Here is a 21,229-nt window from a genome sequence, read left to right on the forward strand (position 1 = left end):
ACATGTAGTAAGAGAAATGTAGTATCTGTAGTTCCCTGTGCCTGTTGCCGGGTAAAAGGCGCGGTGAAGGACGACCCTTTCTTCTTGACTGCTCAAGCTTGCTTTATCTTTGGCTACCTAGTCAATGCCACTTGTAAACATCCCTCGGCCGTCGCATCGCATCGCATCGCATACTCATTGAATCGTCGCAAGGAGTGGTACGCATGTAAGTTCACAGTGTACGTGCAGGATACCTATGTCGGGTATGTACCTCGGCAGCCAAAACAAGGCACGAGCATCTTGTTCGCAGGCGGCTTGCAGTGCGGTATTTCCCTCTATACCTACCTTACTCTATACACATACTGGACGTAGTCAATAGTCGCATACACACCGCGAGAAATCCCGAACGACGAAAACCAAATCGAGCTCCTGTCCTCAGTTTCTGGATGGTTGCGTAACAGCACGGAACTTGGGTTAAACAAGCAAAGAACCTAAGCTTTTGCCACGAGCTCAGGTATGCCCGCGGCTTTTGCGAGTGGAAAGTGTCCGTGTCCGTGTCCGTGACAGTGACTGAGTCCGTGACAGTGACCGTGACCTGATTTTTCCTGGTACGAATTCAGGTATAGAGCCAATGTATACAAATGTGCCCCCTGGATGGATATTGATGATCAATTATTGATGGCAGCCCTGTCCAGCCTCCAGACCGAAACTAAACGGGATCGCTGGATTCGATCGACCCGTTATCCCTTGCATGGGTATGGTCTATGAGTTGGTGGACCGGGCCCTGGGTGCTTCCCCGGGTGAACAGGGACAAGGACAAGGGCTGGGACCAGGACAAGGTACAAGCTAGGATAGCTAGTACATAGAAGCTAGGAGCTACGGGGTATGTAGACCAGACACTGAATGCGACAGCGCCTGCGACAGCGAATCGCTGAGTCCGGCACGTAGCTCAAATTCAGGAAACTGAACGGGTGACGGACAGATGAGAAGTTCGATTTGAAATCGGGCTGATTGCTAGGTCGACTGGCCATCCGTTGTATGACAGCTGCCACTCCGGTTTCTGACTTTCTGGGGATGTTGCGCCCTGCTTTCTTGCCCTCCCGAAGGGCACATCCTGGTCTGCTTTCCGGCGTGACGGGATTGTTGTGGTTGACGCGGTTACATTTGGAAAGCCCTCGAGTTACCCTTTGGGGGACACCGAGGGGAGAGAAGACGTATGGAATGTGATGGTCACGAAGCTGAAGAAAGTACCACTACTACATGGACAACCCATCGTTTTCTTTGTCGGGTTTCGGAGTCTGATCTGGATCCGACTAGATACAGAATACGTAGCTGCATCGGTGAGATAATCAAAGTTTCCACAGGCGTAAGAGCTCAAATTCAAGTCTGTTGAAACCGGAAGGATGGTTTGAGTTCCGGCTTTGACACCCCTTTGTTCTTCACGGGGGCCATGGGATGAACGGTCAGGATGATCCTCGATATCGATCGCCGTGCGCAATCCCGTCTGCAAGTTATGCATGAAAGAAGGAATTCTAGGTCCCTGGCTACCTTGGGAAGAGGGCGGCCTCAGGAACGGTAGGGCGCCGCAGAAAGTATATCTAACTAGGGATACCCTCCATACCAGGAGCTGTTTTTTGACCGGGCAATTCTGCTTCACTTCCGGGTCAAAGAATTCAGTTGCTGGTGACCACTGACGGAGATTTTCGTTCAGCCACATGCTCAGATCGTCAATGGCGGCGCCTAGTTCCTGGTAAATGGTAAGGTGGAAGGTGGAAGGGATGGATGGTGGCCCCTTGGACAACGACAAACAAGTAGCTATCGGCATGTTGCTGCTGTGTTTACGGCGCAGCATCACTAGTCGATGCCCGGTTTGTACATGTTGAGGCCAGGAGTGTTGAAGCCATCAAGCACGCAGCGGCAGCCCCTTACCCCAGTCCAATCCCCAGTCTCCAGCCCCCATGCTTTCGCCCAAGCTCCAAGGCCAAATACCGGGACCGCGTCAGCACCAGCAAGGCTCAGATCACAGTCACGATTGTTCTCGAAAGGGGACTGACTCGCGGTCGAATGGGAGGCTTGGGTGGCGCACGGTAACAGCTCCCAAGGACAAGCTAAAGCGGATCGACGGCGCATCATGTGACGGCACGGGGGTGACCTTGTGACCTCCAGACTTTGCCACCGGAGTCCAGATTTGTTCCCCACGTTCTGGTGTCTCTCATTGACACTGACAGTTCTATCTTACTGGGGTCACCCTGATGGTTACTTACCTTAGGTATACACCTGTCAGCTCGGCATTACCGTATGTCAAGTTGTCAACGAAAGTGTCAGAAGATACCGACCAGATCTCTGTACTGTACCGGGGTATTTCCTCGGCCACCAGAAAGCCCCCGGAAAGGTGCCAGCGCCACTCTTCATCTCATCAACAAGACTAACGTCATGAGCGTGTACCTCAGGATTCCCAGATCCATTCCGCAGCGATGTTACTGGCGTCCCTGCAGGGCACACGATGCCCTCGAATCCTCGCAGAGGAATAACATGCAGCTACGTGGCTCTCGACCCCATCCCGGTGGAACAAGCCGCTGCATGGAGTGGCAGCTGAGCACTTGACATTTCCGCCCCAGATGAGCGGTGGGTAAATTCGATGGTTCTGCGGGCGATAAGTTCGCTCTGTTGGCCAACAACTGGCTCCCGAACTTCCCTGCCGATGGCGACGCTGTATTGTCTGCATGGTGTCGCGCATGAGAATGCTGCGAGTGACTCTTGTCTTATTGATTGTTCATCAAGCCTCACCGTATTCCCTCGTTAAGCTATCCCTCCACATACCTAGCAGTAATCTCTTGCTATCTAACAAACAATATATCCTCCGGAAGAACTAAATCCAGAAAATCAAAAAAGAAAACCCCAAAACCAGCGACTCCCGTTGGCGAGCGTGAAGAACCTTGCAGCCACATGCCATGGCCAGATGCTGTTACAGGGCTTAGATCCTTCGGTTCATTTGGGGCCGAGAGCATCCTGGACAGTTACCCCGTCTTCAATTTCCCTCCCCAATGACAATTCCCCCATGAACAAGCATTCTGACTCGAGCAGAGTGCAGACACCGAGAGACGGCCGAAACATGGGTGAGGAGAAGAACCGTTACTATCGTCATTTCAATGACTGTATCTCCACCATTGATATCGCCTCCCCAGACTCCGCTCATACTAGCAACTAGTTACTCTCTAGTAGCACAGAACCTCCAGAAACAAAGATTGATCTTACCACCCCCATCCATAAACAGAACTAAAGAGAACCCACATATTCAATCCATCATGTGTTCTCCTCCTGTCTCCTCTAACTCTGGGGAAAAGCCAACGTCAGAATCCAGAATCCAGACCTCGCCGATGGAGAACGCGCCCATCATCTGATGCGATAGCCGCCGCTGATTGGCATCCAAGTCTGGGGTTACATGGAGCTGACAGGAGTAAAAGCAGAGACAATGCCAACCTAAATACAATGCCACGAGTTTCAGGTTCATCTCGCAAGGTTAGTGACCGAGCCGAAATGCGAACGCCTTCTTTTTTCATGGTTGTTGAGAGTGAGGGGCTAGTTAGGTGGGTTTTTCCTAGATAGTTTACGTACTAGGCACTGTACCTACTACTACCTAAGTACCACGGGATCTACGCTGTTTGCAGTTTCTCCATGGGGTGTTGGCTAAACGTTGCCGCGACGCCCTATCCTGGTACAGTATCCCGTGACGATGATCCTATTGTGACGAAAGAAGAGGTTTCTTTTCGTACCTACGTACTAGCTAGGTAGTATAGTATAGTACCTGTTTAGAGGCTCGAAACCAAAGCTATCTAGTCACTATCAAAATGCACATGTACATTGTCACTCGGGATGCTCAGCGGGGGTCACTTTGTGCAGATTACTGGTGACAGCTGGCAGCCGGCCGCCTTGTGATCTCTGCTGATGGCGGAAGGGTGAGTTGTTGTGATACTCTCCCGGCCTGTCGGGAGGCTGGACGGAGCCCCTTCGGCGAGTCTGCAGTAAGCTCGAACTTGAATATTGGGTAATGAGTTTGATTCTTCGATTCAACATGGTTTCTTCGCGCGATCGGAAATGAGATCTGACGCCACTGTTTGTCGGGTGTTCGCGTGATGAATTGAAGATTACTCCTTATTCTGTGTCGTTGTTTTGGGATATACTCCGCAGGGTGTTGTTTACGGGGTTCTGGTATTGGGGTATGTATACAATCCAGGAACATTCGGGACTTCAGATTTCAGGCCATGAAGGGGTAATATGAGGCGACAATGAGCTCAGTCCCAGCAAATAGAGCCTACATATTGAATGATATGTGCTTTGACGATCCATTCGATCGGAAGCGCCGTTCTCTTCCCCGGTATGTGGCCCATTCCAACGGTTAGGGGCAGCGGCAGCCGCTAGAAGGAAGATCGCTGTTCATGGGATCCCCGAATCCAATTAGCCGGGTTGGATAAATTGTATGAGTATTGACACGTCGATATCCTTCCACAAAGGGAATACGGGAGAGGCGGAGATGTTGAGCCGTAGCAGGCTACTCGTCGCCAGACGCCAACAATAGCTGGCTCAATAATAGTACATACTCTATAAATTCTCGACTGATCAACTGAGCAGGCAAATGATGGATTCCAGCGTCAGACTCGGTCTCAGAGCGGAAAAAGCAACGGACGGCTAGCAGCGACCTAGATCGGTGCCAGACTGCCTACCAATTCATCAGAGTCACGGTATTCTGGTTCTGTATGGCTTGCATAGAATGTCCCCATCCGTGGCGAAAGCAGAGTATCCGCTTGATGCTAGTCAGCAGGACATGGAGTGTTTGGCCCTTGGGCGCCTAACGTGTATGCTGCTGGGCTCCATTGTCTGTACTCTGTGCTCTGTATAGCGAACTTCTGCCTGAAGAAGTAGCAACATGAAAGCTCTAGCTCCAACTCCGTCTCCAGCCAATGGACGAGAATGAAGGCTCATCACACAGAAGATAAGACAGCAGCGGCTCAAGAGTCCAGGCTTGACGAGAGGAGTTGATAGATGCCAATGGAGAGTGGTTGCGGAGAGCGGACCCATAAATTTCTGGCAGTCAAGTGACCTGGCCACCGACTATCACTCTCGAATATTGATCCTGATGCAGCACAGCAAACCAGAATGGCTTAGTCATCCCGAGGTGGTCACAGGGCAGCTGATCTCTGGCTGTCTAGGCCTTGAGTGATTTGGACTCTGTGACTTCCTTCATTCACACAGTGAATCAATTAATTCAAAGAAGTTGAGAAACAGGACAACAATATCATTAAGAGTCAATTACTATGTATGCTAGACCTACTTACAGCTACTACAGAATACTTCTGGAGTGAGTTGTATGGACCAGACCAAGTCACTTCTTAAGTTCGTACTTTTTCCAGTGGACCGACTGGTAAGATACCGGTGGTAAGGACCGCGTATAACATACAATCGGCCCACGGGGATACTCCGGCTGTAACACCATACAGTACCAGAAAAAAAAGGAAAATCCCAAAAATCCCAAACAAGGCGAATAATTAATAAATGCTGCTAATAACACGGGGCAGAGGCGCGGCTATGTGGGAATTTCCTTTACTTACCGCCCATCTCTCTGCCCTTTGAACCTTTCCCTCGGTACCGTTATTCGGACTTCTTCCCTCACAGTGCGCGCTGCCAGTGGGTGGCCACCCTTTCCTCCCCTTGTACTGTTACATACCTACTTACATACGGGCCTTCCCCCCATATCATCTCCACCGGTCCATCGACCTCTGGCCTTGGTCTATCTTCCTTTTTTCTTTCCTGCTGGGTTCCACTACGCCTCGCGACTATTACTACTCATCTTCTCCCCCATATTTCCTTTGCCTTCTCTTCTCTCTCTCCCGGCGAAACTCGCGTCCCTACACCCTCCCCTCACTCCCCTCACCATCTCCGGCCATCACGGGCTTCAATTCCGCATCCATCACCCTCGCCCATTCCAGCACTCCCGGCTTTGGCCCTCGGTCGCTTTCCGTCCGCTCTCAGACGTGCCTGGGACGCCGAATTGTTACGAAACTAAATTCCTTCTAACGAAAACCGTCATTCGTTCTCCGCATAATTGTGCTGCTTTCTACGGCAGCTGAGGTGCCTCTTGCAGCGCGATTGATCCCACCGCTGCGATTCATTGACAGTGAACGACTCGCTGGACATTCGACCTTTGCAAGCTCAAGGAAGGAAAAACAAAAAGCTAGAGACCATTTCGTCTGCACCGCTGTCGCGCCGTACGATCACGCTCGGGGGAGACGGCGACCCCGTACCTAACCCTTCAATCGACAAACCCTTTGGAGGAATATTTCGAACAGTTTGTAACCGTGGCGACGACACGAACAACAAGATGCCTTCACGTCTATCAACACCCGTCCTGACAGTGGACACTGAAAAGATCCACAAGGTCGACACCGCAAACACACAAAGTCTCCACGGGATGTGGATGGGTAAGCTACTTCTAACGAGATGACTGATTCTTGCTGACTGATTCTTTGCAGTATTCTCAAAATGCGCAGACTTCATGGAGGACGGACGACGACTCGAGAACCTGAGCTGGCGGCTCTGGACACGTGAGACTTTCTGTGTGGAACCTGAAAGCTCGAGCGACACCTCTGTTTTGCCTTTGCTCCGTTCCGAGGCTGCTGACCTACCGGAACTTTCTGCCAGCGTCGAGTCCGCTACTTCAGATTCGGCCGAGCGGATAGAAAAACACATCAAGCGCCCCAAGGCTCTGGACTACAAGCCTGCTGTTGTTCGCGAGGACTCGTTCAACCTTGGCCGAGCAAAGGAGAAGCACCTGACCTCCTTGGATTTGGAACGTATGGTACTCAATATCAAAGAGAAGAAAAGTCTGCAACCGATCTCTCCCGTGGCAACTCTTGCCCAGCCTATTGTCGACATCACTCCTCAACCTTCTACGCCTACACCTACTCCTCCCTCCGACATTACCCTTAAGCGACCGTCGTTCCCCGTCAACGAGCGACAGAAGCACTCTACCGAATCCTGTTCCACAACTGCCCCTGACGGCAACGACAGTGACAACGCCAACCTGAATGTCAATGGCTCTGACACTAGCGTTTCCTCTTCAGGTATTCTTCCGTCAAAACCTCAATTGATCAAGTCGCCCAGCATTGTCCGCGGTTTCTCTCCCTCTCACATCTCTTCATCTTACCGGTCGCAAGCCCGACTTTCAACCGACTCGGGCACCACGAAAACGCAAGTTCCCGCCAAGCTGTCGCCCTTGAAGAAGAAGGGTGGCATGTTCACGCTTGGTGGCTCTTCTGGTGACGATGACGAAAGCTCCTTTGAAGATCGCATGCTGCACCCACACCGACACAGCTCGCTTTCCGACCAGCTTGAAAAGAAGCCCGGCAGCAACCTCAACCCAAAGAAGGTCACGACGTTCAAGGAGCAGGTTGGAAACCTCAAGTCGATGAAGGATCGCCGAACTGAGAACGATGAGGACGCGATCGAGACGGATGATGACATCTCGGAAAGTGCTATCGAGGATGATGAAGACTCTGACTGGGAGGACTCGGTTACTGAGAGCGGTCGCTCAAGCGTCGGTGAAGGTGGGGAGGGCATGTTCCAACGGGTTGACTCGCGACCGAATCTTGTCTCGCGTCGCTCGCTCTTGACCATGATGATGCACCGACCTCTCACAATGGGTGAGACCGCCTCTCGATCTACGCCTGCTCTACAACGGTCGCGCCTCACATCACCCAACGGTCCTTCCATTCCCGCTTCGCCTCCTGAGGATGATGAGGATAATTTGACCATGAAGGGCCCCGGTGTCCCTCGTTCCAAGCCGATTATCATGAAGCCCACCCCGCAGTCGGTCGCGCACTCTCCTCGAACCACCCGCCGGAATATGTTGGCTACAGAGTTGACAGAATCCCTCCGCCGCCATCTCCTGTGGGAGCGACAGCAGAAAAGCACTACAGCCAATGCCTTCAAGCGCAGGCACACGGCTCATGACATGAAGAACCTGAAGGAGTACCCGGGTCCTCAAGGCCAGCAACAAAACGCGGTGCCCACTGCCAACGGGGTAGCCCACAGCAAGGACAAAGAAATTGCAAAGACTGCTGGTTCTTGGAATCAACACACCGATTTTGGGCCTTGGGAATACCACGCCAAGGGGTGGTAAACACCTCAATTCTCTCACAATTTCCAATACTCAGTATCATGACCTTCCTCTGGATTGCATCTTGATCACTCTTCCTTTTTGATTATGATACCCGATTTTGACAAGTCTGTGTTTACTTTTGCAGACACGCTGCTTATCATCCTTGTGACACGTACCAATAACGACTGCATTGCATTTTGGGCGCACCTAGGGATTATATGGCTGTTATTTCTGATTTGGTCTCATTTTCGGGTCGCTATTTTGTTTTGCGTTCGGTTTTCCATTTCCTCTTCTCAACCAAACTTGCATGGTGGCTGTCTGTTTTCCTACGCGACTATACACCCTTTACCGGGCCCTTTTTTACACCAAATAATCTTCGATTCTTGTACAGACGCTTCACTTGATACTGATACAGGGGCATGGCCACATGGGAATTCCTTTTTCTTTTCTTCATACGATAAAAGAGCTGGAGGCTTATGGATGTCATCGCACTTGGCGTTGTTCCTTTTCTACAGTGGGACTCCTGATCAGTGTCTTTTGTAAAAAAAAAAGACAGCACCTCAACTATTCACCACACCGTTATCACTGCATGGCTGGCGCATTGTCATGTACGCTAATGAATCCTGGAAAGAAAAAACAACAAAAATCAAACCAAACAAACTTGAAATATCAATCTCGTCTGCATCTGTAATCTGCAATCTCTGTAGTCTATTCTATGAATAGTTCGTAGATTGTGCACATGAACAAGAAAAAAAAGATCTAGCCAACGATCTGACGCATGGACACGTAAGAGCCAGGCCATTGCGCATCGACTGCAGAGCCCGAACCGCGATCTACGAGATCTAGAACCGCACTGGTCCCTCCCTCTCCAATGCAGTCTTCTTTGTCTCAAATCCTGATGTGATGTCGACGCTCACATGCTCTGCCTTACAAAATCAGTATGCGCAATGCAACTGAGCAACCTCATCATTATCACCTCAAAGATCCATCTTTCCATTCTTCCCGTCCCCCCCTTTACATCTCCCTTGACCAAACTCTATGTCGCCGCAAACAAACACATACTTCCAACCCACGGTTTTATCACAACCACCAAAGCCAAGGGGTTAGGGTGCCCAAACAGACTCTTCTCCAGTAACCACTGCCGTCATTCAACCCTGACAGGGAGAGTTGTCACGGTCACAAGCTCGCAAGCATTTTTCTATCTCTATACCTTAGTTCTTTTCAATCTTGGATCTATAGAGTCTATGTCACGGATCCGTGTTGCAAGCCGTCTGGTTTGCTGGCGCCCACGTTGGATCTCGCGTGTGAGGTTTGAGTTACCTTTTCTTCGGGATTTATTTGGGGAAGGGAGGTGTGTATTCGGATTACATTTGTAGTATTATTCTAGAACAGACCTAGTAAGTTGGTTTGGATACTGGGTGATGGTGTTGTAGGTGTATGACATCGCCCGCCTGTCCGCATTCATCTCCGCCAAGAGAAACATAATCCGGGGTTGGATGTCACCAAGCTCCATTATCCCACTTATTCCGGGCTGGTGTCGTCAGCTGGAAGTGGAAGGCTAGTTACTACTGCAATTACTACCAGTATGAGGGTCCGCATCGCACGCCCTGTAAGGTAGATCGGACAGAGAGACCTCCAGTCGCGCGGGTTACTTTGATGGTGGACATCACGAGGCAGGTTAGTGCGGTATGACGTAGGCTACATCCAGTCCACTGTCCACCTAAGCAAGACACTCTGACTCCTCAGGATCAGGATCCAGGTTTCCTCATCAAGATTTTAAGGTTCACCGAGGCCAAACGTGTTTAGTTTTATGTCTCTGAGCAATGAGTAGAATGTTCGAAGAACGTTGTCGGTGCGAAGTACTCCGTGCAAGATGTCATGGCCTTACTCCTGAGGCCCTGGAGGTAGATCGCACACGATTCGACTTACTCGTCGAGTTACTCGTTACTCGTTACTCGACCGAGCAACAGCGACAAAGTTAAGGTAACTTGCGCGACAGCAACAAAGAAAATTCCCCGAGGAAAGCTCAACCAATCGTTACGCGTCGAAAAAAATTACCTCTATCACGAGACTGTACCCCGTATACCCTAATCCCAACCTAAGCAAGAGCAAACTGGCCCTGGACCTGGCAGTGGTAGATCTGCTCTCCAAAAGGGCCAAAAGGCCTCACTCCAAGAAGAGCCTGTTCCTGAAAGACCCGAACCCAAAATCCAGGCCTTCCCCTCCCCGGTACCCAAATTGGGAAACTTTCCTGTAAGAAGCACCACAGCGCGGGGATCAGACATTCCGAGTTGACCCGACCTGAAGAAAGAAAAACGGTCGCTGTCAGGCTAGAAGAGGTCTAGAAACCGGAATTGCTACTGGTTTTCAGCTGGAGTGCTTGTGGCTGGTGAAGAGATTTATATGGGTTGGCCAATTAGCGTGGTGGGCTGTTAGTAAAATATGGGGGTAGAAGGCCAGGCTTGAGTTGGATGTAACGAGTCTGACGAGTGGAGGTTGTTGCTGGCACAATCATTGGACTGCATGTTACCGGGTTGGGGGTGTGGGGTGCCGGTTGGTACTAGTTGTCTTGTAGTGTTGTTATACAGTGACGGTGTATCTCTGTGACGGTCGCTGTGTGGATGTTGTTTGGGACTGACTCGTTGCTGTAATGAACTGAGTAAGAAGCCTAAAGCACAGGGCAGGCACTTTATGCTTTGTTGAAGAGTGGTTATGGTCGTGCAACCATTGGAACGGCAGTATACTGACTAAGTCTCACGTGGCAGCTGCAGCTGCAGGTATGGATCGGGGCAAAGGAACCACTGTCCGCACAGAGTATGCTTGCTGCTTTTCTGCTGGTCGCACTGATGCTGCAGTGATGATGTCCCTGCATTGTCAGTCTGGCAGTGTTCGTTTATGCCTTCTAGAACCCAGCCCAGCCAAACCTACCAATAATACCAGCTCCATAGGCCTTGCTCTGGCTCTCGCTGACCTGAAGCTAAGCTAGGACAAATCAAGCCGACGCCCCGATTCGTCACTCGACGCTAACTTTGGCTGCGCCCAAGGTTGTTTGCTTGTTCTCGGCATGCCGAACGCCCAACTCCAACTCTCGATAAGCCTCCAGTCTTGAAGCCTTTTCCATCCCACGTCCCGTGGCGAATCAATCTATGTCAAACTGCTCCTGCATGAAATACTACCTTGATTGCCTGCCTGTCATATTCAGCTCGTTCGTGCCTCGGCTCGTCTTCAGGGTCATGCTTCCATCTGCAGGTTGGTAAAGATGTAAAATCACCGGTTCGGTTCCGGTGACACCCGTGACCTGAAGTCCCAGAATTGCCTCGACGCTTACCCCGTATACAGTCTAGTAAGCCAGAACTAACCGCCGCCTCCCCCAGATCAAAATGGCCTTTGAAATCTGGAACTTGGCCACATGACTCTTACTTCGCCTTCATGCTTTTCATTCTGCGCTGTTTAGTTTCACCGAAGTGCCACCGGATCAGTACCGAAGGTTTGTTGCCATGTGCTATTGACTCGGAATCTCGCCGAGAGTCACACTCAGCTGTATTCTGTATCCATGTGGCGAGAAAGGGGATAGAAGCGTGGAGTTTTGGTTTGGGCGCGTGACGTGTAACCCGCCGTGATATGTCAGGATATGCCAGAGCCAATCGAAGGGCATTGATGGACTCGTAGCAGTTCTTCGGGATGAACCCGGGCTGACTGTGCTACTCTCAGTGCCAGCATAGATGTGCGTCCCCAGGCTATCTTGATGTATGATCGTCAAGCTGGGATTCAGCTGGAACCGAAATACACCGTTCGTCAGGTAGTATAGACGGTATAGAGTCTCGGGAAAGGCAACGAGTTAGGAAATAGATCTAGTGGCGTAGCAGTGACAGCGCCGCATCGAGGTGACCATCACAATGGCAATGCAACGATATGCAGGCTAACAATGCCATACATGCGAGCTAAAGCAGTTGGACAGAAAGAGTATAGCGATGTGTGGAGATGGCGCGTCCGGCGTAAAATACAAGACCATCCAGCTCGAGTTGTGTCTTTGGTGCCCCGCCGGCACCGAGACGGTGGTAAAGACGTACAGTACTCTGTATGGAATAGAATCGTGGTTCAGAAAGACGGTGAGTTTGAAGATCCCCAGAGAGATCTTGATGCCCAATTGATCCGCAGTCGATCATAGCAGATTTTTCATTCGTGTATGCAGATGTCAATTTCGAACCTTGCTCATGATCTCCATAGGGCCGGAGGTAGTCGTAACGGTAAAGCAGCAGCTCGTACGCGCATAAGCTCACTGTGCGGACTGCGGACTCCTTCCCCTCTCTGCAAATGCAGGCTGCAGCGGAAGAGATTCCTAGATAGACAATTGCGAACCAACCGATTCTCGGATCCGACGTCCACGATCTGACACTGGCACAATTGGCAAACCAGTGAGAGCCGGCCAACAGTTCGATTGACGATTCCGCGTCGCGGGGTAGCGAGGATCCTCCGCATGAAAGGGCGGAACAATACACGGAGTCCTCTCGTCCGAATGTTTCTCGAGCCCCGCCGACTCTCCAGCTGTACTTTGTATGTAGTCACATCCAGGAAGGGAAGATGATCGATGCCGTGCCGAAGATTGGAGAATCGGTGAGCTAAGGGGAAACAATTTCCAGCAAGTGTTCAGCCGCGCAGTCTCTCTTGGGTCGTTGAGTTTGGTACATACCTAGTAATTGAGACGTTGTTTGGTTGGCGCTGGCTGCCGTTTGGGCTCTCAACAGGATTCTCGAGACGTGTCTGTTCACTTTGTCGATATAAAACACATATTGTCTCGAGTTAGGAAGGCGTCCGGATGAACTGGGAGTGCAAGCCGTAGCTGCTGTATACAATCACGAATCACGTGAGATTCCTGCCGAAACCGGCTCCCCACACTGTTTATCGCCGCTTGGACTATTGTAAGATGCCAAAAATCAATGCAGTCTTCCGCATGGATGTCGGGCCTTCAGATAGCAAACCAAGCAATTCGAAGGCCATGCGACTGGTGCCGCCAGCGAAAGTCTCGCTGCGTCCGCGAGCCTGGCCAGCAAAAATGTGCCCGTTGCATTCTGCACCGACATGAGTGCACCTACCTCCAAGGCCCAGTTCCCCGTAAACGGCCGGACAGACAGCTATCTCCAAATAGAGCTGAGGACTATGGTCTCAAGTAAGGAATATGTCCCATTTGCTGAGACTGGGCTAATACGCGTAGTGGCCTATCTCCAAGTCCTCCGGCGGGTCAAGCTGCGACTGATGCTGCCAGTCCCTCTCGCTTGACTGGAACTTTGGGCTTAGAGCCGCATCTGCACTCCACATACATCGGTCCAGCAAGCTACCATGAACCTACACTGCTTGATCTGAAGTCTTCAAATGCCCCGGTCAATGAACATATGGGCCATCCTCGGCGAGTCAATCACTCCTCAGCTTTCATCACTCAACAAGATAAAAACTCGGCTTCTGAGACACAGCGAATATCCGACCTCGACCAAATTGAAGCAAGTATACAGCCTTTTGGACCCGCCTTGGTGAAGGTTTACTTTCAGATCGTGCATCCGCTGTTCCCTATTTTAGACAAAGGTGTGTTTCTGGAGAAATATGCCCGGTCGTACCGCGAGTTTGCGCCGCCTCTCTTGGCTGCAGTATACTTGGTTGCACTAGATTGGAGACTATTCGACAGAGCCTTGACCAAGGCTACTCGAGTGCCTGATACTGCTCTTCTCGAAGACCTGGCTACGCGGGCCATGAGTGATGATATGAAGAGGGCAAAGCTTTCAACTCTTCAAGCCGGCTTACTACTTCTACAGAGAGTACGGTCAAGCTCGAGTACCCTTCCCGCACAGCTCTTGGCACTGGGCCAAACTTTGGGCATTCATGTCGATTGCAGTGACTGGTCAGTCCCAGAATGGGAGAAGAGCTTGCGTCGCCGCTTAGCATGGGCTCTCTATACGCACGACAAGTGGGGCGCGATTGTGCATGGCCGTCCGTCGCTGATTCCTACCCAGATTGATAATAGCGACTTTGGCGACTGGGATGTCGGTCCTTGCACCCCGGCCGACTTTCCCGAGGCTCCCGAGAATGCGGAGGTGAATGTAGAAGGAATTGTTGACGCTGGGCTGGGCCGAGCGGCATTCATGCAACTGATTGAGCTGACCAAGATATTCAGCGAGATTGTCGCGACTTTCTGCTCAGTTAGTGCTACCAAGAAAGGTGGACTGTTGTCTCGCATTGGCACGACAGGTGCAATGAGTCTCGCAAAGCCACTCGTGATGAAATTGCGCGAATGGCACAGCAGTCTTCCTGACAACTTACAGCTGGGTACTACGTACTCCCACAGACTCTCGACGAATGGACCATTGCACCTTTCGCATATGGCGGCAGAACTGACTATACACCGCGCTTTGCTGCGCACTCTTTCAGCCGATACACCACCTGCTCTCCGTTCGACCATCCGCACAGCAGCTCGCGCCCGCCTTGGCTCAGCAATGAAGTTGATTCAGTCTCTCCAACCCGAGCACACGCAATCTTTCTGGGGCTTTGCTGCAGCGTCGCAAGTAGCGATGATAGGGTCTTTCGCTGGCCTACTGTGGGCAACTAGTGCCGAGCCAGACGAAGCAGTCGAATTTGTTGATCAGTTAGAACGCCTACGTTGGGCTTTGCAGATGCGGGCATCTGCCGCGCCCTTCCTTCACGAGGCGTTACGAATGCTTGATGATGAAGTTGGCGATCTAGTTGCTCTCAGAACGGCCACCTCTGTCGACTATATACCAACGTGGGAGTGAAGGAATCTAACCGACCCAAAAGCTGATCCGATGCAAAGTTGCTCAAGAAAGGCCTAGTCTTTCATTGATACGAACTTAATGTCTTATCCTTTACCCTTGAATGATAGCCACGTCCTCGGCTGGACCAACGACGTCTCCCTCCGATACCAATAATTTTACGCATCTGCCACTAATTGGCGAGTTGATTTTTACTTCCATTTTGTTGGATTCGACCCAAATCTGATCGGCGTTAGCAAAAGCATGCACTTCGGCCTAGGGTCTACTTACCAATGTATCGCCTGCCTCTACTCGGTCTCCTTCACTGACTGCGCACCTAAAACACCGTCCAGGGAATGGTGCTTTGATCCTTTCGCCGGCCATTCCGTCAAATCTTCCTCTTGACTCGAAATTCAGTGTGCTGGGCTGATACGGCTTTAGCAGCTCGTCGAAGAAATCTGCCTTGTGCACCGCCTCCGATCGCTCTTTCCGGACTGCGGCAATGCTTTCACTGTTGCTCCTTAGCCATCCTTCGTACTGGTGGAGGTCTAGTTCGGTCTCCGTGATTTTGACCAAGTCGCTCACTGTCCCTGCCCTCTCTGCTGCGTCGAGGTCTTCTTCTGCGAGAGGATAAAAGGTAATTTGGTCCAAAAGCGAGAATAGGCATGGACTTTGCGAATCAGTCTGGCGATACTCATCCCAGATGGATACGGTCCGGCCTATAAGCTGATACCCTCCTGGGGAGTCGGTTGCATAGATGCAGAGATATTGACCAGCAACACCAACTGCACCGCGAGGCGTAAACGATCGCGAGGGGTTGTACTTGGTCCCAAAAAGTCGATTGCGCGGATCCAGGGGTACTGCACATGGAGAGCCTTGATAAACATCGCCTAAGCCCAGAACGAGAAACGTGGCTGCATGAATGTTCTGCTCAACCTGATGCGGCGATTCCAGGCCGTTCAACCGTTGTAAGAATTCAACATTGCTGGGCAGATATGGCGCGGAGGAGCGAATTGTCGAAGTATATCTGGAAATAGCTTTGCGACTCTTTTCGTCGTTGAAGACCAAAGGCATATGCACCACGCGTGATGGTAGTCGCGAGCGAAGCTGTGTCCCAAAGGTCAATTCATGAGACACAAGGCTCTCCAGTACCTGGGCCAAAGAGAAATGTGGTTGCAGCTGGACATGGATACTTCGCACCCCTGGCGTGAGCTCCTGGACACCAGAGATGGGGTTAAGGCGATGTTGCTCGATGAAACTGAGAATGTGGAATGTTTGGCGCAAGTTGAAGTTGTCTTCGTCTCCGAAGTCCAAGAGCAATGCTCTGTCGCCCGCTTGGCGGCATACAATGCGACGGCCGGCCTCCTGGATTTCCTTCAAAATTGGTGTCTCCAATTGAGGAGTCTCATCTCGTTCAGGCTCACTAGGTAGTGGCGACAAGGTGTCGATCGATTTCTTCCATTCCCTGGACAAGGTCTGCGCTGCACCCAGACTTACCGGACGCAAGTAAAGCCGGTCTCCTGGTAGCATTTGCCCAAACTTCCACAATTCTGCTTCGATAACTGTGGCGAACACAACGAATCCTCCTAGACTCGGTCCGTCCGCGGTCAAAACAACCGCTTCATCCCCAGTGAAGCTTATTCCGCCGACGGGATAAGGACTGTCATGGATGTTGGACGGATGCAACCCTGCATCACCCCCTGTCTGGCGAGCCCACTCGGCCCTCGGTCCACTGAGACGTACTCCAATGCGGTTGCTGTTGTAATGCACTGTCCATTCCCCGGTGAACAATTTCAGCAGACCGGCCTCGGTGAAATGCGTTGGACTTCCATGCGGACCAGGGATTACGCTCACCACCCATTCGCGCAATGCAGCAATAGGCAACGGAATATGAGGAGCTCGAGCTTCGAAGTCAACCTTGTCGGACGGATTGAAGTTTGACAGCAGCAGAAGGTCGCCGACGCGAAGATTGCGACCATTGTGACCACCTAGATGCCCCGTGACAAACGTCGAACGACTTCCCATGACGAGCGGCGTTTGAATACCTCCTCTGACAGCAACATACGTCCGCGCGCCGTTGGTGGCTGTTCCAATGGTGAGACGCTGGCCGGCGCGAAGATGAATTGCCTGGCCCATTTTGGCTTCTTCTTTGTCGACGTATACTGGTGCCTCTGCTCCGACTATCGCAACTAGGCTGGAACAATGGAACAGCAGCATGGGCCCTTGAATGGAACACTCCAGGCCTGCAGCCTGAGGATCGTTACCTACCAGGCGGTTGGCAAGCTGAAACGAATAGTTGTCCATGGGTCCTGATGGCGGCACGCCAATGTGCCAGTAGCCCTCTCGGCCAGGGAAATCCTGAATAGCTGTCTGTGAGCCGGCATCGAGGATTTCAACAACGCTGGCCTGGTACGGGAACGTATCCAAGGACTTGGTAGTAAAGGCGCTAGAGACAAACGTCTCCGAACCAATAATCTGCTTTAGGTATGAGAGATTTGTTTCAACGCCGGTGATGGTCGTCCTCGACAACGCTTCGGACAACTTTTGTACTGCTGAATTGCGATCCGGCGCGTGGACTATCAATTTTGCGATCATTGGGTCATAAGATGATGATAGTTCTTGTCCAGCTTTGACCCATGTATCGACCCTAACATCGCTGGGAAACTCCACCGTGGTGAGCTTTCCGGAAGATGGTCGAAAGTCCTGTAGAGGGCTCTCGGCGTAAATGCGCACCTCGATAGCCGCGCCGTTGACCTCGATATCGTTGCGGTGTTTCGAAAAGAGAGCCGCGCTGTCATTCATGGCTATATTGACCATGCATCGGACCAAGTCAAGGCCCGTTCCTGCCTCTGTGATTGGGTGTTCCACTTGCAGGCGAGTGTTCATCTCCAGAAAGTACGCCTGTCCGCTATCAATGTCGAAAATGAACTCCACCGTACCAACGTTGCGGTAACGGACCGACGCTGCCAGTGATACAGCGGCATTGCGCATGACCTGTCGTGCCTCTACAGGTACAAACGCAGCTGGTGTCTCTTCAACGACTTTTTGGTTCCGTCGCTGCAGCGAGCAGTCGCGCTCCCCAGCGGAGACGACCAGGCCATTGCCGTCTCCAAGTACCTGCACTTCGATGTGTCTTGCGTGCTCGATGAAATGCTCGATGAAAACACCATCATCACCGAAATTTGCCTTCCCTAGTCGCCGTACGCCATCAAATGCCTCGCGGAGCTCAGCGGCGTCGTCACACCGATAGAGACCGATTCCTCCTCCACCTGCTGTGCTTTTCACCATAACAGGGTACCCAATTTTCTCAACTTCTTCAAGCGCAATTTCCAAGCTGGAAACCAACCCTTTCGTGCCGGGGACGACAGGTACACCCGCTGCTATGGCAATCTCCCGCGCACGGTGTTTGAGGCCTAACTCGCGCATCTGCTCTGGCGTTGGCCCGATCCAGATCAAGCCTGCAGATTCGACAGCGGACGCAAACTCGGCATTTTCCGCAAGGAAGCCATATCCTGGAATTATTGCGTCAGCTTCTGATTGGCAGGCGAGATCCAGAATCTGACGAGCGTTGAGGTATGTGTCTGAGACCGTGTTTCCGACCAGTGGAAGGGCGATATCAGCTGTCTTTACGTGCGGAGTGTGCGCGTCGGCGGCGGAGTATATGGCGATGGCCTGGATGTTCATGGTATGGAGGGTGCGGATTATACGCGCAGCAATCTCTCCTCGATTTGCTATCAGAACCCTGCGAATCTTCTTCTTGGGCTCCTCCATAGTCATTCCTTGAGCTGTTGAAGGCGAAGAGCCTATTGATCGAATGTATGCCCGCCACCCTCCAGAGTATGTGATGTCTGTGGCATCAACAAGGCCCTCAGACTCACAAATAAACCCATGCACCCACTGTCCGTCGCCCAGCTCGATTGAACCGATACCAAGCGGTGCTTTGACGGTTTCCATGAAGCTGCCGAATTGCGTGCGCGGCATATCCCAGATCTCCACTTCAATTGCCCTTCCACCACTCGATACTCTCTTCAGCCCAGGTTTCATCACAGCTGATTGTGGCTGCGAAGGGAGCTTGTACAGTTGGTAGCATGGTGCTGTCATGGCGGGTCTGGCAAGTGTTGCTCCTCGCATAACAAAGTCCTTGTTGAGGGGGAATCCTGACAGATGGGCTCCAACGACTGCCAGTTTCATCGAGTCACGAGCAGAAGGTACACTGAACATTGGATCGTGATACTCGACATTGGTCGCACCGAGCCGACGAGGCGAATCTGATAGCCAACGCCGACTTAGGTTAAATAGCCGCGGCTCTTCCCAGGTCCCAGCGATGAGGGTGATGCCGAAGGGTAGACCGTCCGCTCTGAAACCGGCAGGGATAGCAATGGCAGACCAGTCCATGAAATTGACAAAGTTCGTATATGTCCCCAGCCGGCTATTCTCTAGGATAGGTTCCTTGACGAGGTCTGAAATGGTGGGAAAGGCCGGACTTGTGGGCACCAGAATGGCATCAAACCTGCTGAAGATGGAGGCGATAGTGCGCGAAAGTTCTTGTCGGCGGTACTCTTGCTTGAAGAGGTCGACGGCGGAGAAGTTCTTTGCTTTCATGATGATCGTTCGTACGACTAGATCCATGTCGTCCGGAGAGGCTGATTCAATGAACCGCTCAATGGCAGCATATCGCTCTGCAACCCAAGGCCCCTCATACAGAAAATTGGCAAGCTCGAAGAGCGGCGTGAAGTCCACGGTCTCGAGCTGCCATCCGAGCCTCTGTGCCTTGGTCAATGCCGCTTCGTATGCCGCGGCATGCTCAGTATGGCCAAACCATTCAGGTTTCGCACAAATTGCAATGACAGGTTGTCCGACGACAACTCCGCGTGGTATGTCACCAGTATTTCCGTCGATATCCGGCCTTGTCCTTGAGTATGCATCTTTCATATCGGAACCTTCCGCAATTCCCAACACCAACTCCGCGTCGTCAACCGTCTGTGCGAAAATCGACACACAGTCCAGCGTCCTACACGCAGGAAGAACACCCGTCGTACTCAGCGCTCCTCTTGTAGGCTTCATTCCAAGAACATTGTTCAAGCCGGCGGGAACACGCCCCGACCCAGCAGTATCTGTTCCCAAAGAAAACGGCACCAGACCCTGAGCGACAACGACGCCGCTCCCCGAACTACTCCCACCGCTCACTCGTTTCTTATCAAATGCATTTCCGACAGCACCGAATGGTGAGCGCGTCCCAACGAGCCCAGTCGCGAACTGGTCAAGATTTGTTTTCCCAAGCACGATAGCGCCTTGTGCTTTTAGTCTTGCGACTACCGTTGCGTCTGTCCCGGCCGGTGGTTTACTCTCAGCAAAGGCCGGACATGCAGCCGTTGATATAAAACTGGCTACGTCGATGTTGTCCTTTACTGCAAAGGGGACGCCGAAGAGAGGCAGGTCTTGGCCTTTTGAGCGGAGTGACTGGATGCGCGTCCATTCGGAAGTGATCTGATCGGGGGTGGCTAGTGATATCCAGGCGTTTGAGGCAGGAGTTTGGTTCTTAATTTGAGAAAGGAGTGAGAGGAGGAGTGCTGGTGAGGACGCAGTTTCTTGCGCTTGGCGCCATTGGGGGATTGTGACTAGCTGGTCACTACTAGTAGGTTGGGCCATGATGGTTGGCTAGTTGGTATAACGATAGAACAGCGATAGAAAATTTGATGGGAATATGAATCCATGGTGGTGTATTAGTATGTCTCTATTTTATCTCTACCAAAGTACTGTCATTCCAATTGGAAAAAATGAAGCTATCGCGAGCGTCAGAGTGTGCGGTGCCCCGCCGAGCTCGGCCCGTTTTGTTATCGGCCCCCGCCATCAACTGCCCGCACTTCCCCCGCCGTCGGCCTGGGGCCTCCATATCCTACGGGCCCAAGATCGCCAGAAAGAAGAATAAACTGTACAGCTTGACCAGCGAGGGCCCCATAACCGCCAAGAGCAATTCCTATAAATGAATCCCCGTTACCTACCAAAAATCATACAACAGATAGACTCTACAACTATCAAGGTTAATACAAACGCAAAGTCTCAACAGTACGCACAATTCTTCTAGGGCATATACTCGGCTTCAACTATTTTTTTCAATAGAAAACATACCTAGGTAGGTACAAAAACATCAGAAGGAACTGGAGTTCACCCCCGACAAATCCCCGCCATACAGAACCGCCCGTCATGTCCTGTCCCATTACACCGACTTACATACGGTACTTTTGCCAGATACTTTGAGGCAGATGTACCCCTTGTATTTGCGAGCTTGCATGGATGCTGCATGCTCTCTGTAGTCCAAGCACCCGTGCATAGCCCAGCC

General features: G+C 51.7%; 6 protein-coding genes across 6 annotated transcripts; 3 read left to right on the forward strand and 3 right to left on the reverse strand.

The window, feature by feature from the left end:
* Nucleotides 1-941: 941 nt before the first annotated feature.
* Nucleotides 942-2,224, reverse strand: BDV14DRAFT_4487 (uncharacterized protein). The gene has a single exon (XM_073776793.1). It carries the CDS (start codon nucleotides 1,829-1,831, stop codon nucleotides 1,160-1,162), a length of 672 nt encoding a protein of 223 aa, XP_073633847.1. The 5' UTR covers nucleotides 1,832-2,224; the 3' UTR covers nucleotides 942-1,159.
* Nucleotides 2,225-4,747: 2,523 nt separating this feature from the next.
* Nucleotides 4,748-8,155, forward strand: BDV14DRAFT_194674 (uncharacterized protein; the record flags this gene model as incomplete). The annotated part of the gene is made up of 3 exons (XM_073771974.1): nucleotides 4,748-4,832; nucleotides 6,153-6,455; nucleotides 6,507-8,155. The coding sequence occupies 3 exons, from the start codon at nucleotides 4,748-4,750 to the stop codon at nucleotides 8,153-8,155; spliced, it is 2,037 nt and encodes a 678-aa protein (XP_073633848.1).
* On the forward strand, nucleotides 8,003-8,729 carry BDV14DRAFT_4514 (uncharacterized protein). Its single transcript, XM_073776798.1, has one exon. The coding sequence runs from the start codon at nucleotides 8,240-8,242 to the stop codon at nucleotides 8,675-8,677; it is 438 nt and encodes a 145-aa protein (XP_073633849.1). The 5' UTR covers nucleotides 8,003-8,239; the 3' UTR covers nucleotides 8,678-8,729.
* A 3,345-nt stretch (nucleotides 8,730-12,074) lies between these two features.
* BDV14DRAFT_162216 (uncharacterized protein) lies at nucleotides 12,075-12,634 on the reverse strand. The gene has a single exon (XM_073766862.1). It carries the CDS (start codon nucleotides 12,611-12,613, stop codon nucleotides 12,347-12,349), a length of 267 nt encoding a protein of 88 aa, XP_073633850.1. The 5' UTR covers nucleotides 12,614-12,634; the 3' UTR covers nucleotides 12,075-12,346.
* Nucleotides 12,635-13,089: 455 nt separating this feature from the next.
* On the forward strand, nucleotides 13,090-14,913 carry BDV14DRAFT_206619 (Zn(II)2Cys6 transcription factor; the record flags this gene model as incomplete). The annotated part of the gene is made up of 4 exons (XM_073774940.1): nucleotides 13,090-13,301; nucleotides 13,347-13,941; nucleotides 13,975-14,103; nucleotides 14,137-14,913. The coding sequence occupies 4 exons, from the start codon at nucleotides 13,090-13,092 to the stop codon at nucleotides 14,911-14,913; spliced, it is 1,713 nt and encodes a 570-aa protein (XP_073633851.1).
* A 90-nt stretch (nucleotides 14,914-15,003) lies between these two features.
* Nucleotides 15,004-20,538, reverse strand: BDV14DRAFT_186545 (urea carboxylase; the record flags this gene model as incomplete). Its single annotated transcript, XM_073770827.1, has 5 exons — nucleotides 15,004-15,008; nucleotides 15,039-15,132; nucleotides 15,181-16,593; nucleotides 16,633-16,934; nucleotides 16,965-20,538. The coding sequence occupies 5 exons, from the start codon at nucleotides 20,536-20,538 to the stop codon at nucleotides 15,004-15,006; spliced, it is 5,388 nt and encodes a 1,795-aa protein (XP_073633852.1).
* Nucleotides 20,539-21,229: the final 691 nt, after the last annotated feature.

The sequence above is a fragment of the Aspergillus stella-maris genome (genome assembly GCF_047715825.1).
Source record: "Aspergillus stella-maris strain CBS 113639 unplaced genomic scaffold BDV14scaffold_1, whole genome shotgun sequence".
NCBI lineage: Eukaryota > Fungi > Ascomycota > Eurotiomycetes > Eurotiales > Aspergillaceae > Aspergillus > Aspergillus stella-maris.